The 11,459-nt window shown below is 60.1% G+C and overlaps 2 protein-coding genes across 2 annotated transcripts; one reads left to right on the top strand and one right to left on the bottom strand.

Moving 5' to 3' along the window:
- Window positions 1–1,863: 1,863 nt before the first annotated feature.
- On the top strand, window positions 1,864–6,361 carry CDT1 (chromatin licensing and DNA replication factor 1). The gene is made up of 10 exons (XM_062623680.1): window positions 1,864–2,256; window positions 2,625–2,783; window positions 2,862–3,076; window positions 3,498–3,695; window positions 3,805–3,944; window positions 4,216–4,319; window positions 4,570–4,758; window positions 5,155–5,289; window positions 5,377–5,578; window positions 5,692–6,361. Exons 1-10 carry the CDS (start codon window positions 1,906–1,908, stop codon window positions 5,853–5,855), a joined length of 1,857 nt encoding a protein of 618 aa, XP_062479664.1. The 5' UTR covers window positions 1,864–1,905; the 3' UTR covers window positions 5,856–6,361.
- A 1,541-nt stretch (window positions 6,362–7,902) lies between these two features.
- Window positions 7,903–11,459, bottom strand: APRT (adenine phosphoribosyltransferase). The gene is made up of 5 exons (XM_062623678.1): window positions 11,313–11,459; window positions 11,018–11,121; window positions 10,012–10,145; window positions 8,998–9,076; window positions 7,903–8,876 (listed from the first exon to the last, which is right to left on the bottom strand). Exons 1-5 carry the CDS (start codon window positions 11,456–11,458, stop codon window positions 8,734–8,736), a joined length of 606 nt encoding a protein of 201 aa, XP_062479662.1. The 5' UTR covers window position 11,459; the 3' UTR covers window positions 7,903–8,733.

Below are 11,459 nucleotides of genomic sequence, written 5' to 3'. Positions count from 1 at the left end.
GGCACCGCTCCGCTCTGCCCGGTACAGCACGGCCCGGCACGGCCCGCCCCGCCTAGCGCCGCCCGCCGGCACTGCAGGCGCCACTGCTGCCGCGAGTTGCCCGGGCTCAGCCCCGACGGCAGCGGTGGGGAGGACCCCGGAGCAACCCAAAACCCGCCAGTTGAGGCCCGCATTTAGGGCCGGTGTTGCCTGCATGGAGCCCTGCAGCCGGGGCACGGGGATGGGGAGCTGGGATGTGGTCCCCTGGGGGGGCAGCCGTGCACCCCAAGAGCAGGGTCCTGTGTCCCCAGAGCCTTGTGAAGGTCCCGTGTCCCCCCAGTGCATGGCCACGCACCCATGGGTGCTGGAAGAAGGGGAGCTGGGTGCCACGGCCGGGCAGCAGGCAGCACCGGCCCCTAGCAGGAAGCATCGGCCCGTGGAATTCTCCGCATTCTTTGGCTTTCCCTGTTTGTTTCTGAGCACTGAATAACCTGGCACCCGGCCCGCACGTTGCCGACCTGCTCCCCACCTGGGCGGGCTCTGCTCTCATCCACGGGCTTCCTCTGGAATGCTCAGGGCTCTTTCCCCCACCCCAGAGGTGCCGAAGCCGCAGCCATGCAGACACCAATGCCCATTGCCCCCCGCCAGCCGTAGGCAGGTTGGGCCTGAGGGCCCCCAGACACACGCATCCATCCGAGTGTTGCTGGACACGGCTCCTTGTGGGAGCAGGAACGGGCTGTGAGTGCCCAAAGCACCCCCAGCATCCTCAGAGCAGGGATGTGACCCCTCTGCCCGACCGCATCCATCCTCATCGCCTGCACCCAGAGGGATTTGCTCCTGTAAATCAAACCCTTGTCAATGCTGAGCCGTGAAGCTCGGCATCAACCTCGCATCCATGAGACCCGGGCATGGAAATTAACACCGCAGACCCCCCCCCCCCCAATGCAGAGTGCATCTAGGAAGGGGGGTACCCGGCCCCACGCACCCACCGCACTGCAGCGGGGTGCGAATGGAGGCTGTGCATGTCAGTAGGCACCGGGAACAGCACCCCAGAGCCCTTGCCTTGCGCGGCCGAATGTGGCCCAGCTCCACTTTGCTGGCCTGGCTCAGGCTTTAAGGGAAATGAGAACCGAGCGGCCCTGTAAGTGCTGCGGGCACGGCCTGAGTGCACCGGGAGGCGTTTTATGGGCGAGCAAAGCTGCTCCCATGTCCGGGCAGTGCCATTAGCACACGGCCACGCCGTGGGGCAGGGGGATGCTGGGGCAGTGGGCAGCCCCGGAGCCCCTGCTCCCACTGCTGTCCTGGAACCATGGACGTGAAGGAAGGGGCTTCAAGGGGTGCCACGACCACCGCAGGCTCAGGGCTTGACTCAACACAAGCTGGAAACAAGCAGTTCCCCAGCGCCAAGCGCACTGGAGAGAGCACGCACAGGGGTGACCACGGGCCATGGGGCTGCCCCACACAGACACCGTTTGCTTCTGCCCCACTCCCCCATGACCCATGTCTCCCCAGTCTCCAGCCATGGAGGGCTGGGTGCCCTCCTCCATCCCTGCCGCAGGCCGGGGCACAGGGCCGCACCACCCGGACCCCCAAGCCGGGCGCTCCGGTACAGGGGGAAGTCCGCAGACCCCTTTCCGGGAGGGTTGGATCCCCACAGACAGCAGCGCTATAAAAAGACGCGGCGCCTTTAAGATCCGTGTGGCGCCAATTCCTCCCCACGTGACCTTTCCCGCCCCGCGGTGGGCGGAGCGGGTTCCCGCCAAGGAGCGAGCGTTTTGGCGCGGTAGTGGCTCCACGTGAGGGGACAGCGCTGGGACCGGACCCGCGCCAGCACCGGTACCGGTATCAGCACCGGTATCAGCGCCGGTACCAGCACCGGTACCCGCACCGGTATCAGCACCGGTACCCGCACCGGCAGCCGCCGCCATGGCCCAGCTCCGCCTCACCGACTTCTTCACCCGCACGAAAGCGGCCGCCTCAGCCCCGGTCAAGAGCAGCAGCAGCAGCAGCGGCGGCCGCCGGCTGAAGGCCGCCATTGACGGTGCCCCGGAGCCGCCGGAGGAGCGGTGCGGGGATGAGGCGCTGCTGCCCCGCTCACCGCGCACCCCAGCTCGCGGAGGGACCCCGGCGCTGCGGGGCCTGGCAGGCAGGAAACGGAGCCGCCGTGAGATGGAAGCGGAGCCGGAGGCCGGAGCCCGGCCCATGGGGTCGAGCGGGAGAGCGGTGCGGAAGAGGCTGGAGCTGCACCGGGATGCGGAGCCGCGGCCGGTGGCTGAGGTAGGGAGCGGAGGGGGTCGGGGGTGCGCCGCTGGGGCCGGGATGAGGCCCTAAAATGGGGATGGGGCGGGGGGGGGGGGCCGTGAAACCCGGGTAGCATCTGTGGAGCCAACCCCCCTGTCCTGATGCAGGATCCCCCCCCCCCGATGCAGACCCCCGCTCCTGATGCAGACCCCCCCTTCTCCTGATGCAGAGGCCTCCCCCTCTCCTGATGGAGGCATCCCCCGGCTTGCCCCCTGCCCTTAGTGCACCCCCCGTATATTGCCCCCGTTTACCCCCGAAGTGCAAGGCCATGGGGGACCCCAGTGATGGGCTCCCAGCGGGTGGGTTCCCCGAGCAGCCTCTAACGCTCCTTTGTTCTCTTACAGGCCCCCAGCCCCTCGCCTGCTCGTCCTCTGTCCCCTCCTGCACAGGACCTGGCAGCAGAGCCCCCTGCCAGCACCACGCACTCCCCCGGCCATGGGCAGGATGGGGCAGCACAGCAGCCCCACACGGCCCCCCCGGGGACAGCCGGGCGCCTGCAGCGGGTACGAGCCCGGTCCCTACTGTGCTCAATGCCCCATGCAGGGTGCGAGCCCGCACTGAGTGCATCCCTCCCCATGCAGGAGGACGTGGCCGGGCTGCAGAGCCGCCTGCTCAGGATGAATTTGCTGCCGCCGGGGACCATCCCTGCGGGGACCAGCGCCGACCTTCGGAGCCGGCTGGAGCGGGTCCGGCAGCTGGAGCTGCGGGTCCGGCAGAGGAGAGCGGGCAGCGGAGGCGCATCCGGAGCGCAGCCGCACAGGGACACCAAGGAGGCGGCTCCTGCGGCCGAGGCTGGGTGAGGAGCCGCGGTGGGGATGCAGACACAGATTGGAGGGGGTTCTCGGGGTGTCAGTGGCTGCCGCAGCCCCACGGTGGGTTTGTGGGGGTCTTCCCACCCCGTTGAGGGGTGTTTGGGGCTGTGGCAGCGTTGAACTGGCCCTGCTGTATGCAGAGGGCTTCTCTGAGCGTGGCCTGAGCCACCCTGGCTGTGCCGTGAGCACTGGGGCATCGACATCCCCAGGATGCTCAGAGAAGGGATATGGGATGGATCTCCCCTATCTAGGCTGGGCCTGCAGCTCTCAGGCTGTGAGTTCAGCCCTGTCAGCAGCGGGACCCCATCCTGGCCGGTCTCTGTCCCCATCTGCACCCTCGGGGCCATGTTCACCATACCCGGTGGCTGTTGTGTGCATGGGACCCTGAGCCCTCTCCTTTCCCAGCAGGCAGAAGGCCCCCGCATACCAGCGGTTCCACACGCTCGCACAGGACGTGCCCCCAGGGCTCACGCTGCCCTACAAGTACCGGATGCTGGCGGAGATGTTCCGCACCGTGGACACCATCGCCGGGATGCTCTTCAACCGCTCCGAGACCATCACCTTCGCCAAGGTCAAGCAGGGCGTGCAGGACATGATGCACAAGTAAGTTGGCAGCAGTGGGCAGCCCCGTGTCGGGTCCCAGTTGAAGCTGTTGGGACCAATGCCCTGTTTCAGCCTTTGGGGTTCCTGACCTCTGTGGGTGCTGTTGCAGGCAGTTTGAGGAGCGGCACATGGGGCAGATCAAGACGGTGTATCCCACCTCCTACAAGCTGCGCCAGGAGAAGAACATCCCCTCTTTTGGCAAGAAGAAGTCTGACTATCAGCTCACACTGGAACCAGTGCTGGAGGAAGGTTTGTATGGCTAAGGGGGAACCCTGAGAGTTGGGGATGTGCTTGGTCCAGGCTGGGATCTGTGGATCTCCAGGGATTCTCTCTGCTCTGCTATATCTGACGCGTAAGGTGCTGAAGAAAACACTTTGGGGACAAGTGGGAGGGTGATAGAGCAGGGATTTTGGCAGCAATTGAGCTCCACAGAGGGCTCTGATCATGTCCTTCCTGAGGTTTGGGCCCTGGCGCGGTGTCACCGAGGTGCTGGGGGTGATGCTTATGTCTCTCCATACAGAGGAGAAGGTGGACGGGCGCCTGCACTTGTCGGCGTCACGGCTGCTGGAGCGCAGGAAGGAATTCAACCGCAACCTGGTGAACATTGTCAAGCAGCACCACAAGGTGAGGCCCCAGCACCCTCCGCTTTTGGGGCCTGGGGTTGCCTTGGTAGCTAGGGTGGAAGGAGCAGGCTGAAGGACATCACTGGTCCCTATGGGATGCTGTTGTCAGGAAGGCGTGGATGGGGATCTGTCCTGGCACTGAGCGTCCTCCAAGCTGTGGTGTTGCCAACCTTGCTGGGAGCAGGAGGCAATGTCCAGCTCCCCTGTACCTGACCTACATGTGCCGTGACACAGCTCTCACCCCTCTCCAGGCATTCCTGGCTGCCCTCAGCCCGCCCATGGTGGTGCCGGAGGAGAAGCTGACGCGCTGGCATCCCCGCTTCAACGTGGACGAGGTGCCGGACATCATCCCTGCAGAGCTGCCGCAGCCGCCACAGGAGGACAGGGTCACCACGGCCCAGGAGGTGCTGAGCAGGGCTCAGGGGGTTCTGAGCCTCAAGGTGAGTAAGGACCAGGGTCTGGCTGTGTCTGTGGACCTCAAACCAGTCATCCCTTTGGGAAGATGTTAATGGATGGTGGGGGGGGAGGACCATTTCTGAGCAGCAAGACTGAGAGCACTGTCAGATGTGGGCAGGTGGGAGCACAAACCTGGTTGTTAGTGCTGCAGGATGGGGTGTAGGACTGGCTTTGGGCTGGAGGAGCTGTCGGTACTGAGTGTGTGGCTGGGAGAGGAGATGAAGCATCCTGATCCGTACCCCGCACAGGCAGGGATGGGTCGGGAGCACTGGGCTGCAGTGTCAGCGGGGGCGTTGGAGGGGAAACTTCTCCTTCCTGCATCGCGATCGGTTCCCAGCTGTAACCCAACCCCTCCTCCCTCTTCTCTTCCACATGAGCAGATGGAAAAAGCTCTTGCCAACCTGGCCTTAAGAACCGCTGAAGCCGGAGCAGGGGAACCAGTGGTTTCCAAAGCACCGGCCCCTGCCAGCACCTCCAGTGCTCTCAAAGGGGTGTCCCGGGACCTGCTCGAGAGGGTGAGTAATTCAGTCCTGGCCCTAACACCAGGGCTGGGGGGAGGAGGGACCTGCCCGTGTCTCACCCCATGTCCTCCCATCCCCAAGATCCGTGCAAAGGAGGCGCAGAAGCTGCAGGCGCTGATGACGCGGGATGCGCAGCAGGAGCGGCGGATCGGGATGCTGCGGCGCCTGCCGGCCATGGCCCGCATCCTGCGCAACATCTTCGTGGCCGAGAAGAAGCAGGCGCTGACCATGGAGGTGGTTTGTGCCCGCATGGCCGACAGCTACGACGAGCAGATGCCTCCGGGTAGGGGAAGCGTTCTTGGGGTGATGGTTCATGGGAGCAGGGGAGGGTGTTTGCATTTGGAAGGGGCTGTGGAGCGGAGCGCTGACCGCAGCGGCTGCTGCTTCTCTTTGCAGGGGAGATGGAGAAACACTTGAGGCTGTTGGCAGAGCTGTTGCCCAACTGGGTGGGCATCCACACCATCAGGACGGACACCTACGTCAAACTGGACAAAGGGCAGGACCTCGGGATCATCGCCGAGAGGCTCACCAAGGTGGTGAAGGAGGCAGAAACCCTCTGAGCCCCGCCAGGGTGGAGGCTTCCCCCGTGCAATCTCCTGTCAATGTAGCAGATCCCAGTGGGATCCGATGTGGGCTCATCCTCAGGGATGTCTGAGAACAAAGCGCCTTAACTTAATTCCTCTGGCAGGGTCCATGAGGACCGTAGCTCTCCTAACCCTCAAGCCGAAGGCAGGCAGTCCTGCAGCCTTGGTGACAGTGCAGGTGGTGGAGAGGAGCTGCAGTAACCTCTCCTCAGCTCTGTTGTATTCTCCCTAAGGTTTGATGCAGGAGGTTTCTTCCATTAACTGGGCTCTGTTGGGGGGGGAGGCAGGGTTGAGAGGGGTGACGAGTCAGGAAAGGAGTGAGAGAAGAAGTCACAAGTGGATGTTTTTGGAGCTCTGGGCCTTGTTCTGTTTTTTAAGGGAGGGAAAAACGCATCCCCCAGCACTCGCTGGAAACAACTACAGGACTTGTCAAAACACATTTGTATTAAATGTTTTAAATATAGCTGACTTGCGTTAACCCAGCGCGGAGCCCCGTGAGTTGCCTTGTCTGCGTTAGCACCGTGGCTCTCCGAGGCAATTGGCACCGGCCAGGAAGGGCTTGGGTCAGCATCCAGCTCCTGGAGAAACAGTGACTGGAAAAAGTGAGCGTGGGCTTGCAGGGAGCTGAATGCAGCTTTTGTACACGGGCAGCACAAGCAGCTCCCTATGGGGCAGGGGTGGGTGCAGTGGCGGGGGTTCCCAAGGGAAAGCCCAGGCCACTTGGCTGGAGTGGGTTGGGAAAAGGGACAAAGAGGGTGCTGATGGCTGCAGTGGTGCTAGCCTGGCCCAGCGCCCAGGTCAGGTCAGTGCTTGCAGCGTGTAGGGATGGGAGCTGCCACGTCGGGAGCACCTCAGACCACATCCAGAGCCAGACCGCACTTCATTGAGTGTGGGGCTTGCATGGGACGGTGACCGATTGTCCCTTGGCCCTCTTGGTGGGGACCACATGAACTGGGAAGCTTCCCCACATGGTTTGGAGGCTGGCAGCATCGGGCATCCCCTATAGAGCTGCCTGAGGGAGCGGGCAGACCCTGCTCTTCCTCCTCCAGGACCCTGCTGCTTGTCCCTTTGGCTAGTGATGCTGGTGGGAGATAACCCCTGTTTCCATGGAGGAGGGTTTCAACCCATCCCATAGGCTGGAGCGATGCGATGCTGGGCTGTTGGCTGTGCTGAATGGACCGCACTGCAGCAGGGAGCTGGGTCCAGCAGCCTGGCAGCCACACGCCTGCCCCAGGTGAGCTCACAGAGAGCTCCTGTTCTGCTGCTTGGGACTGAACCCTCCCTCCTGCCTGGAAGCCACCCTGCACAGCCCTGTCTCTATGAGCACATCAAGTGGTGCTCGCAGCCTGCCCAACGCGAAGCACCGTCCCCGCGTTCCCTGATGTCACCTCTTGGCCCCACTCGCTGCTCTGGCACTGGTAGGGCTTGCACAGGGCTCTCTCCCACTGCACGCAGCTGCTTTCCACGGCTCTTTGGGGTGGATTTTTCCCTTCTCCAGCTCACAGCAGGGACCCTGTCCTCGTGCCAAGTATGTGTGTGTGAGGTGCTGCCTCCCTTGGCTCCTCGCAGGGGCTGGCTGTGAAAACCAGTGCCCTGGGGTAGGTTTGCTCCCAAGGGAATGGTGTTTCTCAGCATAAACTGAACAGCCCTGAAGTGGCTTTTCAGGAAATGGTGATAAAAATAGCTGTAATAGCCCTTGCAAGTGTAAGGGCAGGGTGTGCAGCATCCCTGTGCGCTGCAGGGGGAAGGCAAGATGAGATGCAGGGGCTTGGGCTGTGCTCCCACCAGCACTGGGCCCTTCCATTGCAGCCCAGTAGGACCAGCCTGAGTGCCCTCCTCCAGCTAGAGCAGAGTGAAGACAACTGCAGTGCTGAGTCCTGGCTAGTGAGGCCTTCCAAGGATGTGGGGTGGCAAAAGGGAGCTCATATCACAGCCTTGCTTTCCACTAGCAGCCTGGGTTTGGACAAGACACTCACAAGGGTAACCAATGGCTTCAGCTACTGCAAGAACAGCTCTGAGACAGTTTAGAAAAGAATAAAAAGTGACTATTTATTTTATGAGTGAGTTCAGTCCCTGCTAGGACAGGGACACAGTCCCTCGTGCTTCCAGTCATGTGAAAGTGTTGGCATACTGAGTTTTAGTGATCAAACTGCACCATGCAAGAAGGAGCATCTTCAAACCCCATGTCACCCATTACACAACCTGAATGAGAGCTGGAGCTCATGAGTAAACTAACATGTTTTCTTTCTTCCCTGTGCCCAAAACACCCTGACACCAAAACATCCCAACAAGAACAGACTCCAGATGGCATTGTCCTGTCAACACCCTGGTGCCCCAAGAAGAATGCAGCAGAACAGGGACTTGCATAAGTTGCAGTATACAGGGAATTTTTGCTAACCAAAAGGTGCCAGCCCTGGCTGGAGCTGCAGGCTTTGGTACGTGATGGACAGAAGGGAGGTGAAGAGCCCTGAGCTCATGCATGACCCACATCCTCACTGCCTGTCACCCAGCTCTGGGATACTTCTCATGATGCAAATTGCTCCTAGTTTTGCAAATCCACTAAGGACTAATGGAAGAGAGACAGCTTCCATCTTAGTCTCCATCCCCTAGAACAGATCCCCTAGATCCTTCTTCCAAGAGGATGAACTCCAGAAAGGATCCTTATACTCAACACACCTTAATCTGTGGCTTGGAAAATTAATAGGACTTGTGATTATATAGCAGCTGGCCAGGATGAAAATTGTAGGTTTCCCCCCCCCCACATCCCTTTACGACATCAAGAGTCACTGAATAAGACCCTAAACTTGTGCACAGCTCCGAGCGTGCATTCCCTAAGTAGCAGGGATGCTCCTCCTCAGTCATACTGCAGGAGGGAGTACAAAGGGATGGACTTGAGCTTTTCTGACCCTTTGAGGAGTTTTAGCTCTATGATCACCAGGCACTCCAGCACCTCAGCCTTCAGCCTCTTCACCAGCTCACAGGCTGCATACATGGTGCCTGCACAACATAGAGGTAAGAGCAGAAACGTCATCAGTGGTAGAGCAATGCCAAGGTAGGCTTCAAGCCCCACAGCTGCTTGCAATGCAGGTGCACGTGGGTCACACATGCTCCAACTCACCTCCAGTCGCAAGCAGGTCATCTACAATAACTACTTTCTGTCCTGCTTCCACTGCGTCGCTCTGGATTTCGAGTTCAGCCTGCAGGGTGGAAAGAGCAGCTTCATTTTAGTCTTCCCTGACAGAGAAACCCTTCACCAACTGCTAACACATGGTGGAACGCAGGCACGTCTTCAGCAGCATCAGCCTTAGCACTCAGCACCTAAACCCCCCCAAAACACATACTCCAGCTACAGGGGAGTGCCATGGAAATATAGAGCAGGTTAAGTGATTGCTGGGCCAACCCTCTGGCACGTCAAGAGCCCGAACATTCATCAAGTGAGTTATGGTCCCATCAGGAAACCTTATCCCAGAGCAGTTCTCCAGCGGGGAAAATCTCCTGTAATGCACTGGGCTGGAGCACTCTGCTTTGACAGCACCACCAAACCAGACCCAAACCGTCACAGGCACGTCCTGTGTCAGATGAAGTTGTCCCATGCAGGGGTTGGCCCAAGCAATCCTCATAAATAACGCCTGGGTTCAGTGTTTCTGCTGCTGGTCCCTGGCTGCTGTTAGTTACCAGCGGTAGCGTGTTATGAGGATTAAACCTCTGCTCCTGAATCAGGGAGGCTGTGGTGTTACGAGGCGAGCGCTCGGTTCTGAAGCCATGCAATAAAGGCATTTATTTTACAGCACTTACTGGAAGAGTGGGAAACACACTCCATGTTCATGCCCCTGAATTCAAGTCAAAGAAAGTAATTTAGCACCAAGTCGTAGCACAAACCACCCCCAAAAATCACAGCAGGCCTCATGGACACAACCCTTGTGTCCATGGCTCAGGGATGGAGTTGCCATGCTGGAGCTCAGGGAAGTTCAGTGCTGCTCCTGAGGCTTGTGCCATGCCTGTAAGCACCAGCACTAGCTGTGAAACCCAGCCTGGGCATCCCCTGCTGGGTTTATCACCCCATCCCTTCACTGACACCCCCAGCCCTCCATGAAACCAGCCTGGAAACCCTCTTCTCCTCCCCAGGCATTACCTTGCCATACTCAAGAGCGTAGGAGATGGACTCAGTTGGACCAGGAAGTTTCCCCTTTTTCCTTATCAGCACGAAGCCGATCCCCAGTCTCTGAGCCAGAGGAGGGCCTATAAGGAAGCCACGGGAGTCCAGACCTATGGGGAACAGAGCAGCACAAATACTCAGACCAGAGCCACTGAACTGGGGGTGTCTTTGCATGATAACCCAGGTTTATCCTCCCATGTTCAGGGAGGGTCTCAACAAGCCATTTGCTCTTAGTCACTTATTTCTGTGGTTCAAAACACAACAGCGTGCTCCTGCACTGCCAGTGCTCACCAAGATGGGCTGCTGATGGGCTTCAAGGCACCAAAACTCCCCCCCCCCCCCCCCCCCCCCCCCCAGCAGCCTGTTTTGCCTCCCTTCCAGCTCTTCTTCTTGGAGATAAGCTCAGTGAAGCCCTGGTATCAGTTCAGCCACACAACCAGGGACTTTGTGCTGCAGGGGGACAGGTTTTACTTATCATGAGGCACTTGGACAAGGTTTGGTCTAGACTCCTTGAACTTTGGGCTATCGCCCAACCCAAGCACTGCCTTCCCAAGCATTTTCATTCTCGGCCACTTTCATAGGTATGCTGCAACGCGTTATCGCCACAGAGGCTGCTGTTGTTGCCTTCAAAAGGCCCCCCTGAGAGGGAAAACATGCTGGAACAGGGTCTGCCTGCTGAGAGGACTGCATGAGACCTCACAGCCATGGCTGGCTTCCTGCACTTCCTCCTCCCTTTTAATGATGAAAGCAATGAGTTACGAAATGGGCACTGGAGTGTCATCAGATGGCGCCTGCCATATCTAAACCCGGTACCTCAGGAAACTACGGGATTCAGTTAAGGGTATAACCTGGTGATTACAGTGCCCAAGGGCTCAAGCATTCGCTGCCCTGGTAGCGGAGGGATCTCTGCTCACTTCCCGCCTGGGCAGCCTGAGGCTACAGTGCTCTGTGCCGGCCTCAGAGATGTTTCTTTAACACTCACCCGCAATTAAGTCGATTTTGGGGTGAGATACCCTCAAATGATCTTCCAGAAGATCAATCAGAGCCCTGAATGCGGCGGGATCCTTCAGCAGGGGGCTGATATCGCTGCAAAGAGAGGGAGAGCCGTTAGCTGCATCCAGGTGGCCATCGGCTGAGCTCCGATGCAGGGGGGATGCACGTCCTGCATCCTTGTGCTGCCTGGAGCGGGCAAGGGGAGGGATGGGCAGCGCGCCTCTGGCTTGGGTCCATCCCCATCCCCATCCCCATCCCCATCCCGGTCCCCGTCCCGCCCGCACCGGAAGAGCACGCCGGGCACCGGGAAGTCGGGGAAGGGCCGCACGCGGTCCCGCACCCGTCGCAGCCGCTCCTCGCTCATGGCGGCCCCGCTCTGCGCAGCACCGCACGGCGCAGGGCCCGGCGGGCGGGGCTCCGCCGATCTCATC

This window comes from Pezoporus occidentalis, unplaced genomic scaffold, assembly GCF_034315485.1.
Source record: "Pezoporus occidentalis ecotype Australia unplaced genomic scaffold, CSIRO_AGI_Poc_V1 ctg258, whole genome shotgun sequence".
NCBI lineage: Eukaryota > Metazoa > Chordata > Aves > Psittaciformes > Psittacidae > Pezoporus > Pezoporus occidentalis.
The sequence above is the reverse complement of the archived record's forward strand: the minus strand, read 5'-3'. Positions and strand labels throughout refer to the sequence as shown.

What these genes read in the sequence shown, in the direction of transcription:
- CDT1 (XM_062623680.1), top strand. Translation starts at nt 1,906, where the DNA reads ATGGCCCAGCTCCGCCTCACCGACTTCTTCACCCGCACGAAAGCGGCC. An exon ending in AGCCGCGGCCGGTGGCTGAG is followed by an intron (nt 2,257 to 2,624) that starts GTAGGGAGCGGA and finishes GTTCTCTTACAG; the next exon opens with GCCCCCAGCCCCTCGCCTGC. An exon ending in AGGGGGTTCTGAGCCTCAAG is followed by an intron (nt 4,759 to 5,154) that starts GTGAGTAAGGAC and finishes CCACATGAGCAG; the next exon opens with ATGGAAAAAGCTCTTGCCAA.
- APRT (XM_062623678.1), bottom strand. Translation starts at nt 11,458, where the DNA reads ATGAGATCGGCGGAGCCCCGCCCGCCGGGCCCTGCGCCGTGCGGTGCT. An exon ending in ACGCTCTTGAGTATGGCAAG is followed by an intron (nt 9,077 to 10,011) that starts GTAATGCCTGGG and finishes TCCACCCTGCAG; the next exon opens with GCTGAACTCGAAATCCAGAG. An exon ending in TGACCTGCTTGCGACTGGAG is followed by an intron (nt 8,877 to 8,997) that starts GTGAGTTGGAGC and finishes TATGTTGTGCAG; the next exon opens with GCACCATGTATGCAGCCTGT.